The sequence below is a fragment of the Bubalus bubalis genome, chromosome 8 (genome assembly GCF_019923935.1).
Source record: "Bubalus bubalis isolate 160015118507 breed Murrah chromosome 8, NDDB_SH_1, whole genome shotgun sequence".
NCBI lineage: Eukaryota > Metazoa > Chordata > Mammalia > Artiodactyla > Bovidae > Bubalus > Bubalus bubalis.
In genome coordinates, this window is record NC_059164.1 from 66,196,593 (window position 1) to 66,213,592 (window position 17,000).

Genomic DNA, 17,000 nt, shown 5'->3' on the forward strand with positions numbered 1-17,000 from the left:
TCAGCCTTTTTTATTGTCTAGCTCTCACATCCATAATGATTACTGGAAAAGCCATAGCTTTGACTATACAGATCTTTCTTGGCAAAGTAATGTCTCTGCTTTTTAATACGCTGTCTAGGTTTGTCATAGCTTTTCTTCCAAGGAGCAAGCATCTTTTCATTTCATGGCTGCAGTCATGGTCAACAGTGATTTTGGAGCCCAAGAAAATAAAATCTGTTTCTGTTGCTATTGTTTCCTCATCTGTTTACCATGAAGTGATGGGACTGGATGCCAGGATCTTAGTTTTTTGAATGTTGAGTTTTAAGCCAGCTTTTTCCACTCTCCTCTTTCACCTTCATCAAGAGGCTTTTAGTTCCTCTTCACTTTCTGCCATTAGGGTGGTGTCATCTGCATATCTGAGGTTGTTGATATTTCTCCTGGCAATCTTGATTCCAGCTTGTGGTTTATCCAGCCTGCCATTTTGCTTGATGTACACTGCATATAAGTTAAATAAGTAGGGTGATAATATACAGCCTTCACGAACTCCTTTCCCACTTTGGAACCAGTCTGTTGTTTCCTGTCCCATTCTAACTGTTGCTTCTTGACCCCCATACAGGTTTCTCAGGAGACAGGTAAGGTGGTCTGGTATTCCCATCTCTTTAAGAATATTCCACTGTTTGTTGTGATCCACACAGTCAAAAGCTTTAGCATTGTTGATGAAGTAGAAGTAGATGTTTTTCTGGAATTCTCTTGCTTTTTCTATGATCCAGCTGATGTTGACAATTTGATCTCTGGTTCATCTGCCTTTTCTAAATCCAGCTTGTACATCTGAAAGTTCTTGGTTCACATCCTATTGAAGCCTAGCTTGAAGGATTTTAAGCATTACCTTGCTAGCATGTGAAATGAGTGCAATTATGAGGTAGTTTGAGCATTCTTTGGCATTGCCTTTCTTTGGGATTGGAATGAAAACTGACCTTTTCCAGTCCTGTGGCCACTGCTGAGTTTTCCAAATTTGCTGGCATATTGAATGCAGCACTTTAATAGCATCATCTTTTAGGATTTGAAATATCTCAGTGGAATTCCATCACCTCCACTAGCTTTGTTCATAGTGAGGCCCACTTGACTTTGCCCTCAAGGATGTCTGGCTCTAGGTGAGTGATCACACCATCGTGGTTATCTGAGTCATTAATACTTTTTAAATATAGTTCTTCTGTGTATTCTTGCCACCTCTTAATATCTTTTGCTTCTGTTAGGTCCATAAATATCTGTCCTTTATTGTGCCTATCTTTGCTTGAAATGTTCCCTTGGTATCTCTGATATTCTTGAAGAGATCTCTAGTCATTCCCATTTTATTGTTTCCCTCTATTTCTTTGCATTGATTACTTAGAAAGTCTTTCTTATCTTTCCTTGCTATTCTTTGGAACTCTGCATTCAGATGGGCATATCTTTCCTTTTCTCCTTTGCTTTTTGCTTCTCTTCTTTTCTCAGCTATTTGTAAGGCCTCCTTAGACAACCATTTTGCCTTTTTGCATTTCTTTTTCTTGGGAAAAAAAGCTTTGGTCTTCCCTGGTGTCTCAGATGGTAAAGAATCCACCTGCAATGCGGGAGACCTGGGTTCAACCCCTGGGTTGGCAAGATTTCCTGGAGAAAGGAATGGCTACGTACTCCAGTATTTTGGCCTGGAGAATTCCATGGAGTGTGTAGTCCATGGGGTCACAAAGAGCTGGACATGACTGAGAGACTTTCACTTCACTTTCTGTACAATGTTACGAACCTCCATCCATAGTTCCCCAGGCACTCTATCAAATCTAATCCCTTGAATCTATTTGTCACTTCCACTGTATAATAGTAAGGAATTTGATTTAGGTCATACCTGAATGGCCTACTGGCTTTCACTTTTCCCTACTTTCTTCAATTTAAGTCTGCATTTTGAAATAAGATGTTCATGATCTGAACCACAGTCAGCTCCCGGTCTTGTTTTTGCTGACTGTAAAGAGCTTCTTTATCTTTGGCTGAAAACAATATAATCAATCTGGATTCAGTATTGACCATATGGTGATTTATGTGTTGAGTCATCTCTTGTGTTGTTAGAAGAGAATGTTTGCTATGGCCACTGCATTCTTTTGACAAAACTCTATTAGCCTTTGCCCTGGTTCATATTGTACTCCAAGGCCAAACTTGCCTGTTAATCCAGGTTATCCCGTGACTTCTTACTTTTGCATTCCAGTTGCCTATGATGAAAAGGACATCTTTTCTTGGTGTTAGTTCTAGAAGGTTTTGTATGTATTTGTAAAACCATTCAACTTCAATTTCTTCAGCATTAGTGGTTGGGGCACAGACTTGGATTACTGTGATACTAAATGGTTTGCCTTGGAAACAAACCAAGACCATTGTGTCATTTTTGAGATTGCACTCCAGTACTTCATTATGGACTGCTTCGTTGACTATAAGGGCTACTGCATTTCTTCTAAGGCATTCTTGCCCACCAGTAGTAGATATAATGGTCATCTGAATTAAATTTGCCCATACCGGTCCATTTTAATTTACTGATTCCTAAAATATCAATGTTCAGTCTTGCCATCTCCTGTTTGACTACTTCCAATTTACCTTGATTCATGGTTCCTATGCAATATTGTTCTTTACAGCATCAGACTTTACTTTAACCACAAGACACATCCACAACTGGGTGTTGTTTCTACTTTGGCTCATCCTCTTCATTTCTGGAGCAGGATGATTAAAACACTTTTATTTATTTATTTTTTCATATGTGGAATCTACTTTAACAACAGATGTAAATGAACTTATTTACAAAACAGAAACAGACTTATAGATACTGGAAACAAATTTATAGATACCAAAGGAGAAATGTGGGGGAGGGATAAATCAGGAGCTTTGGATTAACACACACACACTATTAGATTTAAGATAGATTGCCAGCAAGGCCCTTGTATATAGCATAGGGAACTCTCTTCAATATTCTGTGATAACATATATAAGAAAAGAATCTGAAAAAAAAAAGAGTATTTGTATATGTATTACTGAATCACTTTGCTATACACTGGAAACTAACACAACATTTTAAATCAACTATAATAAAAAAAAAAAAATAAAGCCATGTACCTATGGTCAATAAATCTATGACAAAGGAGGGAAGAATATCAATAGAGAAAAGACAGTTTTTTCATTAAATGGTGCTGGGAAAACTACATGTAAAAGAATAAAAATAGAATACACCCTAATACCATACATAAAAAATAAACTCAAAATGGATCAAAGACCTAAATGTAAGGCCAGATACTATAAAACTCTTAGAGAAAAACAGAACAGTTTTTGATGTACATTGCAGCGGTATCTTTTTTGATCCACTTCCTAGAGTGAGAAAGATAAAAACAAATAGGATCTAATAAACTTAAAATCTTAAAGCACTTTTAATGGTTTAGGATTCTATCTGGAAAGTATTGCTTCATCATACATCACAGAAAGTTAACCAGGGGAAGGAGATACTTGATTAGCTTTCTAGCTTAAAAAGTTTTGAAATCTTACTTTTTACAGAGTTCAGTTCAGTAGTGGGTTGGGGAACAAATTACAGTAGGGAGCAGGAGAGGATACAGAGAGATGACCAGAGAGCAGGCTGCTGGGCTGGGCCAGGGGAGAAAAAATGTGCCTTAGATTCTGTTTGTGGTGGGGGAAATGGAGAGAGGTGGACAGATTTGAAAGAGTTTACTGAAAATACAGAACAGACCAATCGATTGGATAAAGAGAGCCAATGAGTTAGGAAGAACGAAGAACCAAGGATGAGTTCTAGTTTTCTGGCCTGAATGATTTAAGAATATTGAAGGAAGAACAGCAAGGGTGTGAGAAGAAATTCGGGAGCAGGTTGAGTCATAGCCACTGATAGAAACATTGCAGGTAGGACATTGGTCAACGGGGTTAAGCAATGCAGAGAGGCTTCTTAGGGGCTGAACTCAAAAGGAACATAGCTATTATGACAAAATCATTTTAGATCAGTGGTAACCCCTTGTTCTCCACCATTCTTTACCTATTCTGTACTATTCAGACTTATTAATATGGGTCAGTGATAGTAAGTGGCTGCAAATGGGGAAAAATTTAAAATAAAACTTTGTCTCAGGATTTTTAAACACATACACAAACTCACACCTATAAGACATGCACTAAAACTTATTGGAAGAAAATACACCCAGAAGTGCTTATAAGAAAGTTTTATTAAGTATTTTCTAAAGGATTTATAATCAATCTCTATTAACAATATGAAAAGGAAAATATCAGCAAAAATAAAATCATAACTTGGAAGAGTATACAATGACAGTAGTTGAAGAGTGGGAACAACTGCTCTTTCCAGACAAGGAAGGGACCTTACATCTGTGAGTCTTCTATGTAAATCATTCTAAAACTGACTGCTATTTCAGATTATGATCAGCTGACAGAGTGAGTTGGTATGAGCACTTTTGGATTTATAAAATTATAGGAAAGGCTTTGAACTTTTAAACTTCTCCAGTTGTCTTCTTTAAAGTTATGAACAACCTGGGACAAGACGCATTTTACCTTCCAACTTCCCTCCATAAATGTTACATGAGTCGAATTGAATATTGGTGATAATAATTAGTAGGCTAATGTTTATTAAGAGTTTCCTATATAAGGAGGTCAGTTCTGTATACTTCCCATGCAACTTTTAAAACGAATCAATGAATTGGGTTCCATCATTCTTGAAGGTAAAGAATGTAAAGTAAATCACACAGAAAGACAAATACTATAATCCACTTATCATTGTTGTCGTTTAGTCACTAAGTCATGTCTGACTCGCAAACCCATGGACTGTAGCCTGCCAGGCTCCTCTGTCCATGGGAGTTATCAGGCAAAAATACTGGAGTGGGTTGTCATTCTCTTCTCTAGGTGAAATCTAAAACAAACTGAATAGATTGGTAGAATCGATAGATAGAATAGATTGGTAGTTGCCACAGAGGGTGAGGAAAATGGATGAAGGTAGTCAAAAAGGTAAGATGAGTAAGTCCTGGGGCTGTAATGTACAGAATGGTGACTGTAGGTAACACCACACTGTATATTTAGAAATTGCTAAGAGAGCAGATCTTAAAAGTTCTCATCACAGGAAAATATTGCAACTATGTGAGATGGTAAATGTTAACTAAAGTTATTGTGGTGACCATTTAACAATATATAAATCTACTGAATCATTGTATTGTCCACCTTAAACTAACACAATGTTATATACCAATTATAACTCAATAGTGGGCTTAAAAAACAAAACAAAACAAATAACAACACCAAAAATTAAAGCATGGCAGGTTGTATAACTCACATAGGTGCACAAACAGTAAATAGAAAAGCTAGAATTTAAATCTAACTCATCTGACTTCAGAATCCACTGTCTTAACTACTATATTATTTCACTTCTCCAGCAAGAAGCTTGATTCAGGTTCTCATTGGCTTAACAAATATTTAATGAGTACCATGTGCTAAGCACCGTGCTGGCCGCAGCAGGGCCAGCATAAATCAGAGTCCCTCCCTTTTAAGAGTTTCCCATCTGGTGGTGGAGATGGTGAACATACTGTCCTTGGGATGGGACTGTGTGTCCTCAGCGGGGACACAGATGAGAGGATCTAACTCTATCTTGGAGGCTCTTATTGAAGCAACCAATGTCACTGTTAAAACTGGAAGGAACAGTAGGAATTATATGTCTATTTATAACATATATGCAGAGGAGGCAGGCTTCCCAAGTGGCATTAGTGGTAAAGAATCCACCTGACAATGCAGGAGACACAGGTGTCTCGGGTTTGATCCCTAGGTAGGGAAGATCCCCTGGAGGAGGCCATGGAAACCCACGCTAGTATTCTTGCCTAGAGAATCCCCATGGACAGAGGAGCCTGGTAGGCTATATTCCATGGGGTTGCAAAGAGTGGGACACAACTGAAGCGACTGAGCATGCGTGCACACATGCAAAGGAGGAATTTCAGTTAGCTGGAAGATCTGGTATTGATAGATCTGATCACAGGCCAGAAAAACATCATGTCAATGGTAAGGGACACAATGTTGATTGCAATCCTACTTTAAAATTTGTTGCATGTAATCGGAGATCTGGTCTGTTTTGAATATAAAAGTAAACACCACTTCTCTTACACAGACACTATAGGAACAGAAGTTTTGAACTTGAAGTATCTGAACTTCTTATTTTACAGATAAGAAAATGAAAGCCCAGAGCAATTAAGTGATTTGCCTGAGACCACACAGTTACTGGTTTGAAAAGTGGGTCTAGAACCCGGGTTTCCCTTCAGTCAGGCAGGCCTGTCCTTTACCCAAGCCCATCACCTTCAGAGCATAGTTCCATCTGTTCATGGATTCACAGCTGCTGTATAAGCCTGTGTAGGTTGTTTACTGGACCAGGGTAGCTGCCACGGAGTGTGATTGGGCCAAAGTCCACCCAGAGGAAGTAGCAATTTTTTTCTCACTCTCACAGGCACTTTGCCTGCATGTGTGTGTGCTAAGTCACTTCAGTCGTGTCCGACTCTTTGCGACCCTATGAACTGGTAGCCCTCTAGGGTCTTCTATCTATGGGGATTCTCCAGGCAAAAATACTGGAGTGTGTTGCCATGCCCTCCTCCAGGGGATCCTCCTGACCCAGGGATCAAACCTGAGTCTCTTCTTTCTCCTGCATTGGCAGGCGGGTTCTTTACTACTAGGGCCACCTGGGAAGCCTTTCATGGGCACTTTATAGGCAAGGAATTGCCCTCTTGAAATAAATGTAGCCCAGCCTACAGAAATACCAATTTTGTCATATTCTGTGTTAACACAGTGATATCACTTATATTTTTACCCATGCTATTCAAAGAATTTAGTGATTACTGCTTTAGTGCCAGTTGGCTCATAGAAACCAGTTCTAGTAGGTGGATTTCCAGCAAGTTTCATTGGTGTGACTTCTCTGCCTACTAGTAGGTCCCAGCCATGTCCCTTCCAACAAGGTATAGGGGTTTGGAGGGAAGAGGGGTTCATCCTTGAGCACTTCATCTCAGCTCTGGAGTAGTGGCTTGCCACTTAGAGTATTCCAGTGTTCTTTTGAGTTCCTGTTACTTCTTTCTTTTTGTGGGGGGAGTGGGTAAAGGGGAAGCTGTGCCACACAGTATGTGGGATCTTCCATGACCAGAGATTGAACCCAGGCCCAGTGCATTGGGAGCATGGAATCTTAACCACTGGACCACCAGGGAAGTCTAGGTCCCTGTTACTTCTTACCAGTCAATCCCTTCTTATGCTAGTCCCTATCATGGAAATTGTTCTGTATAGTAAACACTCCCTGTTCACATACACTGTGTAATTTCTCTCTCTTGAAAAGACTCTTACAGATTCATAACCCCCCAAATTTCACCAGCAGCCAAACACAGCCTGCTTTCCTAGAGGAAAAAAGATTATGGCACTACCAAGAACTACATGCTAGCTGCACGTGCTACCTGGAGGGCCTGGGTCCTTGTAGATTAGCCGGGAGTTAACGAAAGGACGTAAAGAATGGACGTTGCCCTTTAATTTCCCTGAGTTCCTTGACTTGAAGGGCAATGAGACACATGCATATAATCTGGTCAGTGGGGGTGGGAACACAGACTTAAATGTACTACTCATAGGTGTTTTCCAACAGAGTGAAGGAGAACCATAACAGTTACATGGGAAGGAACTCTTGGATCTTAAAGGTTGACTGAGGCTTTGCCAGGCAGGTAGTGGGAAAAGAATATGCCAAGCAGAAACAACAGGACAGACGGAAGCCTGGCATGACAAGGAATAGCCACTCTCAGAAACTGTCAATAACACAGAATGGCTGGGTAGGGGTGACAGCGCTAGTGAAGGAGTTTGACCTTATCCAACGCGAATGGAAAAAGATGAGTTTAAACAAGAGTACAGAATCAGGTAGATGGGCAGGACTGGCGGACACTGAGGGCTAGTTATGAGGAACACATGAGATAGTAGCTGTGAAAACACCCATTTTGGATAATATCTATAACTAGATAGCCTTGCTGCAATTTGGTTCTAAGCATGAACGATGATTAGAGGCTTTGCTGATGGCTCAGATGATAAAGAATCTGCCTGCAATGCAGGAGACCCGGGTTCAATATCTGGGTTGGGAAGATTCCCTAGAGAAGGGAATGGCTACCCACTCCAGTATTCTTGTCTAGAGAATTCCACGAACAGAGAAGCCTGGTGGGTTATAGTTCATGGGGTCACAAAGAGTCAGACATGACTGAACGACTTTCACTTTCAGCTGTTTGTTTTTTTTCCCCAATGAATGATGAGGCTTCATGCTCCTACACAGTAGAATTATTCTGATCGTTGGGCCAGATGACAGTGTGGTGACAGCGGCATATGATAATGTGGTAGCTTTATTGCAATTTATACCTCTCTACCTCCCTCCCAGCTCCCCTCCTGACCATCAGTGCCAGAAAGCTGGTGCCTTTGTGTTTCATAGTAAACAAAGACCACTGTATAAGTTTGCTTTTACAGCCTGTTGCTCAAAATAGCAGGCTCCTAAAAGAGAGTTTGGAGAAAGCAATGGCACCCCACTCCAATACTCTTGCCTGGAAAATCCCATGGATGGAGGAGCCTGGTAGGCTGCAGTCCATAGGGTCGCTAAGAGTCGGACACGACTGAGTGGCTTCACTTTCACTTTTCACTTTCATGCATTGGAGAAGGAAATGGCAACCCACTCCAGTGTTCTTGCCTGGAGAATCCCAGGGACGGGGGAGCCTGGTGGGCTGCCGTCTGTGGGGTCGCACAGAGTCGGACACGACTGACGTGACTCAGCACCAGCAAAAGAGAGTTTTAAAGTGAGAATATAGACTCCATCTCATCATTTTACAGAAGAGCAAACTGACAGCAGCTCATCAAAGACTCGTCTAAGAGCAAGTGAAAGAGGGAATTACAATCAGGTGTTTGGAAGATTTTGCAGGCGCTCTTTGCTGCCGACTTTGTGCACTGTGTTTAGTCACTCAGTCATGTCCGACTCTTTTCAACCCCATGGACTGTAGCCCTCCAGGCTCCTCTGCCCATGGGGATTCTCCAGGCAAGAATACTGGAGTGGGTTGTCATGCCCTCCTCCAGGGGATCTTCCCAACCTGGGGATCAAACCCAGGTCTCCTGCATTGCAGGTGGATTCTTTACCATCTGAACCACATGCTTGTTAACTGCCACTAGAAAAACAAAAGAATAATCTAGGGTACTTGTAACTCAAGGGATATCCTTTCAAAAACCACAAGGAGGTCCCAGATGGGCCCATATTCCTTACTCAACCAGCAGGTCAATCAGCAGTTCCTTTCAGGGATAGGTAGGAATCTTCATCTTCTCCAACATGAATCTTTCTAGTTTAAGGGCCAGAAACTTTTGTCTTGTGGGTAAGCAGTCTTATTACACAGGTCAGCAATAAAGACACTCCATTTTTTTTTTTTAATTGCATGAGGTTATGTCAGCAACTCTGATATGATAATTACAAATCCATCACTTTGTCATCTGCAGCACAATTTGGTTTGGAAGAATGGCTGAATTCCTTGTTTTGAATACCTGGAAGTATCACTGATATCCTTTGTCTTTGTTATTTATCATGGTTTATAGCTACTACTGGGCTTCCCGGATGGCTCTAGTGGTAAAGAACTTGCCTGCCAATGCAGGAGACGTAAGAGACATGGGTTCCATCCCTGGGTCTGGAAGATCCCCTGGAGGATGACATGGCAACCCACTCCAGTATTCTTGTCTAGGGAATCCATGGACAGATAAGCCTGGTTGGCTATAGTCCATAGGGTCACAGAGAGTCAGACATGACTGAAGCAATTTAGCATGCACGCATGTTACTACCACATCTGTACAGTGGTCATCTGTCCTCTGCTAGGGCAAGACCTGTGAAGTTTTCTTAGAACCTTGTCACCTAAATGATAATCTTCTCTCACCATAAATGCTTTTCATCCCATGTGTAGGGCCATCCTTCAACAAACTGGTTGTTGACATGCCATGCCTGCAGGAGGCTGGGGGAGGGCCCTGTACCTCCCAGCAATCCATCTTCCACATCTCTGAGCCTGATAGGAATGTACTTGCCGTGGCTCCGAGGCAAGGTGAATGGGGCTAGAGAAATAGAAAACAAGTGAGAAGAACAAAGCTGTGATGGGACAGCAGGCTTATCGATGACAAAGTTTGCTCTGGGCTGCACACTTATTTCTACTCTAAGACACTTATTACACTGATACCCAAGGGTATAAAATATCTCTAGTCTCATTCTCCACTTACCGTGGAGATAATAACTCATGCTTATCTCAAGAATCTCTTCCATTTCTGTGTAATTATCATAAAATGCTCCACAGATAAAATAGAGTTTTTAAAGATTACTTACCCTTGCATTATTAAGCCAGCTTTTTGTGTTTGTTTCTGGTCTGGTGACTCTTCTCAGCTAAAGAAAAGTAATATTCTCTATCTCTTTTCCTCATAAAAGGTGCCTTGTGATCACTGGATATTAACTGCCCCACTTTCCCCTCTTATTCCTTTCTGGTTCACCTTAAAAAAAATTATTTATTTATTGTGTGCCTGTGCTGGGTCTTAGTTGTGGCATGTGGAATCTTTTAGTCATGGCATTCGAACTCTTAGCTGTGGCCTGTGGGATCTTATTCCCTGACCCAGGATCGAACCTAGGCATTGGGAGGAGGGAGTCTTAGCCACTGGACCACCAAAAAGTCCCTCCAGTTAGCCTTTTATTTGAAATTATTTCTGCCCATTTTTATTATTTATTTATTTTAAACCACCCAAATTTTCTTCGGTGTATCTCAGGAGAACTATTTCTGACAAAGCTTCAGCCTTCAAACTTCCTGTTCATTAAGTTTTTAGTTCCCTTCTAAGGACTCAGCAATATCAGCATTCTGGGTTTGCATTACAATTCAAAGCAGAAAAAATTATTTCTAAGTGTTAGATAAACCAGAATGTCCTAAGTTTATACAAAACAGAGTCTCTGCTTTTGAAATGCAAGTCACAATGGGATGAACAACAGAAGCACGGACATAAAAGGACATTCAATGACCTGTAATATGAGTTACAGCTTGGCCACTGACTGCAAGGGCAGTCACGGGGGCCCAAACTACCTTGTGTATATGTTAATAATTATCGTGGTCATGAAAATATTTAGCAAACACACTGCTAGATTATTGTCCCTTTTTTCCACATAATTTGAAAGCATGGCATGAGAATTTTTTTTCCAAATTTGTGAGTGAAATTTCATTTGTAAAGGGCTTTAAGAGAACAAAAGTCTCTAACCTAATTAACTCCAAATTTAACATTTTCCCTTTATTTAATATAAAATATCTTGAAATTTATACATTTTCAAAATCTGTATATACGTTATGGGAATGTAATTAATCATCTGCAAAGCACATGCACTTTGTCAAATTATCTCATCTTACTCATGATCTTTGTATCTCACCAATTTTGCTTGGTTTCTGATTTCTCTGAGTTGGGATTAAATCAGTGAATTCCTTCCACTGCATAATTAGGACTGCTTTAAAACTATGTAATTACAAACCTCAACTGCCGATTGTACTTTGCACTCATTGTCATAACTGCCATTAGCATGGTTTTAAATTCTTTCAGAACTGTGGGGAAAGATGTTCTGTTAATAAGTTCCACTGCTATATGTCTGATATTGATTATCTGTGGCAATTATAGACTTGGGTGGGATCCAAAGCTAGACACAGAACCTGGGAAAATGCCAATGTTTTGTGAATTAAAGGAATTTTTAAGAAAAAAAAAGTTCTTTAAAACATTAAAACTGTGGATGAAAGAGTTAGTATAAGATTTTAAAAGTATACAATGGCCAGCTTAATTTTATAAATGGGTACAGATCTAATCTATTGGTCTTCTTAGGAGGGGAAAAGCATTTTGGGTAGTTATCCGCTCTAATTTTGATTACTTACAGAAATTAAAATATTTTATGAAGGTGTTTCAAAGCCTGATTTGACAGCTTCTGCTCTGTGCACTCCCAATGCTGGTCAGCCCCCAATCTCCTCCCTTACAATGAACTCCTATGAGTCCAAGATCCTGACTCCCTCATCTTCATTAAAGTCTAGAGGCTGTAGATGTGTGTATGTGTGTGTTAGTCGCTCAGTTGTGTCCGACTCTTTGCAATGCCATGGGGTATAGCCCGCCAGGCTCGTCCATCCATAGGATTTTCTAGGCAAGAATACTGGAGTGCTTAGCCATTTTTTCCCCCAGGGGACTCCTCCTGACCAAGGGATCCAACCCAGGTCTCCTGCGTTTCGGGCACTTTTTACCATCTAAGCCACTAGGTAAGCCCACTTAAAATTGTTGTAATATCCTCCTCATTCAGAAAGCTCACCCTGATGAGACTTTGGTCATGTACCAAATATAAAACCAAAAAAACTTCATGATTAAAAAAAAAGAAAACCGCCTCACAAACTCTCTTTTAAGAAGGTGAGGCGTTCATAATCCCCATGAAAACAGTTTCTTTAGGAGTAAGTTTTTATTTATGTGCTCATGTATCAAATGGTATACTCTATGACTTTACTGATATCCAAGCTTGATTCACTAATTTAAATCCATTTAAGCCATTTTCATCAAGTTTCTTTGTTAAATCTCTTTAGACAATCGACATGCTTTGTTATTTTATAAGTTATGAATTTGAGAGAACAAAAAACTATATATAGTAAATTCAAAAGATCCAATTAAGCTCTTGTCTCTCATTATCCACATTATGTATATAGTTACATATACACTTTGATCATTATAATTTTCCTGCTATGCATTTCTTGGGGGGGTGTGCATGCTCAGTTGTGCCCGACTCTTTACAACCCCATGGACTATAGCCCCCTACGTTTCTATGTCCATGGGATTTTCCAGCAAGAAAACTGGAGTGGGTTGCCATTCTCTCCTTCAGGAGATCTTCCCAACCCAGGGATCAAATCCTGTCTCCAGTGCCTCCTGCACTGGTAGGCAGATTCTTTACCACTGAGTCACCTGGGAAGCCCCCATGCATTTCTAGATGTTTATAAATGAGCTGAATTGTGGTGGGAAAATGTCCCAGGGGATCTTAACTACAATAAGGCTCTTATAATTTGCTGGAAGCAAGTGGTTTTCATTTACTCTTTTACTTAAAGTTTGTAACAAAAGCAAACAGGTAGATTTTTGTTAAAAATCTTCAAGTTGGTAGATCTTTAAGGCTTTGCACCTAGATAAATGCATACTTTAGAATGAAGAAATTAGCTTTTAAAGCAAAGTCAGTGGGGAAAAAAGCTGGCTCTGCAAAAACTTAGAGTTCAGTCCACCTGTTTGAATAAGTATTTTTAGATAATTGTGAGTCAGGTTAATAACATACTTAAAAGAGCTGTTATTAGCATGGTGACTTATTCTACCTTATGAAGATACACTGAAGTAAAAAAGAAAATTTAGGAATAATGAGTTGACACCTCTCCCTCTTTTCCTCCAATCTGGTTGATAAATAGGAATCTTCAGCTAACTGATTCCAATTTGGGTGTTGGTAGTTTCTAGACGTGTTCTCCTCTCTGCAGTTTTTTGAGAGGAGCTGTCAGGTTATGTGGCAAATGATTAACTCTGTCACTTTGGGCTTTGCATGCCTGCTTTTAAGTATGATGGGTTTCAGTCTTGCAATGGAAAAAAATACAAAAGTCACCTTAAGTCTTACAGTGCAACAGTTTTAATAGTCCTCACTAAAATAGGCAGTACAGTTTAGCAGGTCAACATTAAAAGCAATCTTGCCTTATTTAAAACGCTTCTACTTAAGAATGATTCCTGCTCTCTGCCATCCCTTCACTTAAGGTATAAGCCTGAAGAAATACTCCCAAAGTGCATTTCTTTTATTTCTCATTAAAGATAGCACTGGGATTTGCTTCCCAATAGCAAGTCCAGAATCAGAGCATGCCAACCTTGTTGGAAGGCTGCACAGTTTCAGTTGAGTTAAGGTCTCTTAGAGAAGTACCCTTCTCATTTCCATGGGGGATGCAAAAGCCACGGAAGTTTTTCGGAAAAAAAAAAAAATTATACCAGGTTCCTCTGTGGTATCTTCTCTTACCACGAATAAATATTTAAAGCATCCTTGAGTCGTGAACTACCGGAACACTCAACTGTCACTTCAGTTTCCAGGACAATAAAATCTGGAGGCCTGGTGCGAATATTCTGAATTTGGTGGGATGAGACTCCACGTACAGGGAGGGTCAGAATTCTCGGGGTTAGAACTGGGGGCTGAGGAGGTGTGATGGGAAGAGAGTCCTGGAGCTCTCGGGCTATTGCTTGTCGTCGTGGGGGTCACCAGGGAAGATCGCTTCCTCCGAGGCCCTGACTCCCTCGGGGAGCAGAGTGGCGCGCACTTTTCTCTTCTCCTTAAAGCGCCCTGAGCGCGAGATCTTCAAATTTCGGCGGCTGTTGCCCGATTTTTCCCCGCCCAACTTGTCTAGCTTGTGGGGCTCGCCGGCGCCCCCGAGGAGACTGGGGTGCTGATTCTCCCGGGAACTGCTCGTCCAGTCCTGGACGGGCGGCGCGGGTTCCCCGGGGGCAGGCTGGGCTGGCGGCTGCGCACCCCCGGCGGCCTCCTTGTTTTTCTTCCTGCTGTTCGTTAGCGAATTCCACCAGGAGCCCGAGCTGCCGGTGCCGCTGCCGTCGGCCATGGCAGGCCGGCCGAGGGGCGCTGGGCGCGGGGCGCGGGGAAGGGCCTCGGCGGCAGCAGCTGCTCTCGGGTCCACCCGACCCTGCCCCGGCCTCTCGCGAGCGGGCTGCGGGCTGGGAGCAGAGGCCAGCGGCTTGTGCTGGGGAAGAAAACAAAACTTGGTTACTGGGCTTGTAGAAGTCACGTGCGCCCCAGTCCCACTTCCTCTCCAGTGCTCCAGCGGGCACAGGATCGGCTGGGGTCCGATGGTCCGCAGCCACGGGCTTTCAGAGCGCCTCGCCGCGCCCCCCAGAGCGCAGGCGGACGAACCGCCTCCCCGGCGCCGCCTTCTGGTCTGGAGACAGAGTCTTGGCGCTCCCCGGCTTCCAGGATAGGGCAGTGGTCTGCGCTCGAGGGCCACCCAGGGGTGGGTGCCGGGGCTTCTGGATTAACCAGGCCCCAGAGGGAAAAGGGCCCGTCCTGTCAGTCTGCCCCATTGTAAACGACGCCCAAAGGTGACCCACCCGGTCCAGAACGACACGTGGGAGGAGGGCGCCCGGACGCAAGCGCTTCCCCGCTGTACGTGGGCACGAACAGTAGACCGCAGACAGTTCCGAAATTTCCCTCAAAGGTTTTTGCTCCCTAGACTTTCGTCCCGGGATCCTTTTTCGATGTCATTTTTCGGGGGCGGGGGCTGGGGATTTACAGACCAGCAAGAGTGAGAGACAAGCTCGTGGTGTTTTGTTTCTTTTAAATTCTGCTTTTGACAAAACGTCTGCCTTGTGACTTTCAGAGAAGCATGTCTAGACTTCCCTTGAAAACCGCCGCCCTACTCTTCCTTTTATTCTCCAAAGACCAATCTTGCGTCTCTTTGAAGCCACCCCCGGTCGGCAGTTGAGATGAGCCCAAGTACCTCTTTCCTTAGTTCTGTATTAAAATATGCACCGAGTCTGTGTGTACTACGCAACTCAACTCGGGATTTTTAGTTCAAATTAAAGGCTTCTGTTCTTTTCCTTGCGCAATTCCCTCCTCCAAAGGAGAGGGCGCACAACGGAACTCCAATCTGCCCTCCTCCCAGCTTTTAAAACAGCACTCAGCGAAACGAAAAGGCGAAAAGTGTTACTAGCACTTAAGGTGCGAATATCAGAAGAGAGACTTCTCTGCCCACTTTCTGTGTTGGGTCTACACCGCACCAACTCCACGAATGAGTAGGATTCGCTGGCGCCGCGGCTCATTTCCAGGTTTCCACTGGGCTCCTTCCCATCCCACGCGCGCGACGCTCCTGGGATTCGCCGGCGCTGGAGAGCGAAACTTCGGCGGTGTTTGTGGTTAGAAATTCTCCTCCCCAAACCGCTGGGAGAGAGAGAACCCGAACGCCTATGCCAGAGGCCGCCGCGGCCTCGGCTGAGCGGGGAGACCTTGGCACCGGCTCCTCCCCAAGACTCCCCGAGGGCACACTCGGGCTGCGACTTGAAAACAATAGAAGAAAAAAATAGCCAAAAGTTCTTTCCCTGCTGAAGGCACCCACACCCTCTGGCACAGTTTGCAATGGGTTTGCAAACATCCATTCTCCCTCCACTTTATAGATCGGAAAAGCACCCTCAAGTTGTTCACTGATGGTGGTGATGGTGATAGTGGTGGCTGTTCTGATGCTGCTTTCTGCCTTCTATCCTACGCTGTCTTCTCCACAATCAACTTTGTATGCACAGAAAGGCTATGCACGTATTGCTCAAGGAAAAGATCGCAAATTACGCAGAGCGCCTGCTTCTAACAACTTCTCGGGAGCTTGGGGGAGGTCCCCAGGGTGACACCCCGGAATAAGCTCTGTCTTGGAGGACGGAGAATCACCCCATCGCTCACCTGCTCACCTGGACCCCGTGGCTCCGCACCTCTCTTTCCGGGCAAAGTCGGGAGCGCGTGCGCTTGGGTTAATCTGGAAGTCGGGGCGCGGCGTTCCTCTGTGCGGTCTTGGAGAGGTCGGGCTTCTTTCTGAAAGGTGTGCCAGCCGAAATCGCTGCAGTCCAGCTAAGCCGATTGCTGCGGCTGGTCTCCCCTGGCGCCTCCGATTTCCTGGCGCAGCGGCGACAGTATCCCGGAGCTCCAAGTGTGGTTGGATCCAGCTAGAGGGCCCCGCGGTGAGTGGGTGCCAGGCTCACTGCCCCAGGTGAATGGTCAGGCAAGCTCTCCCGCCTAGTAGTCTTTCATTCTCGGACGCGTCCCTTTTCCCTGGTAGCACCGCCCGGGAGCAGCCGGAAGATGGAAACTTAACTGCTCACTATGATGCATTGAACCGACCTACCGCGTCGGTCCAGCGGGGGAGAAGACATCTGCCCACCTGCTGGTTATTCTCCAAGTGATTCTGGAA

General features: G+C 43.2%; 1 protein-coding gene across 4 annotated transcripts; it reads right to left on the minus strand.

Moving 5' to 3' along the window:
- Positions 1–13,674: 13,674 nt before the first annotated feature.
- On the minus strand, positions 13,675–16,994 carry PRR15 (proline rich 15). 4 transcript variants are annotated; one of them, XM_006055667.4, is made up of 2 exons: positions 16,504–16,994; positions 13,675–14,795 (listed from the first exon to the last, which is right to left on the minus strand). In XM_006055667.4, exon 2 carries the CDS (start codon positions 14,655–14,657, stop codon positions 14,277–14,279), a length of 381 nt encoding a protein of 126 aa, XP_006055729.1. In that variant the 5' UTR covers positions 14,658–14,795; positions 16,504–16,994; the 3' UTR covers positions 13,675–14,276. The 4 variants fall into 4 exon arrangements, with proteins under 4 accessions (XP_006055729.1, XP_006055728.1, XP_044802638.1 ...); XM_006055666.4 differs by having other exon boundaries at positions 16,496–16,994; XM_044946703.2 differs by lacking the exon at positions 16,504–16,994 and adding an exon at positions 15,804–15,913.
- Positions 16,995–17,000: the final 6 nt, after the last annotated feature.

Excerpts from the sequence above, each read along its gene's own strand:
- PRR15 (XM_006055667.4), bottom strand. The coding sequence starts at position 14,657 with ATGGCCGACGGCAGCGGCACCGGCAGCTCGGGCTCCTGGTGGAATTCG.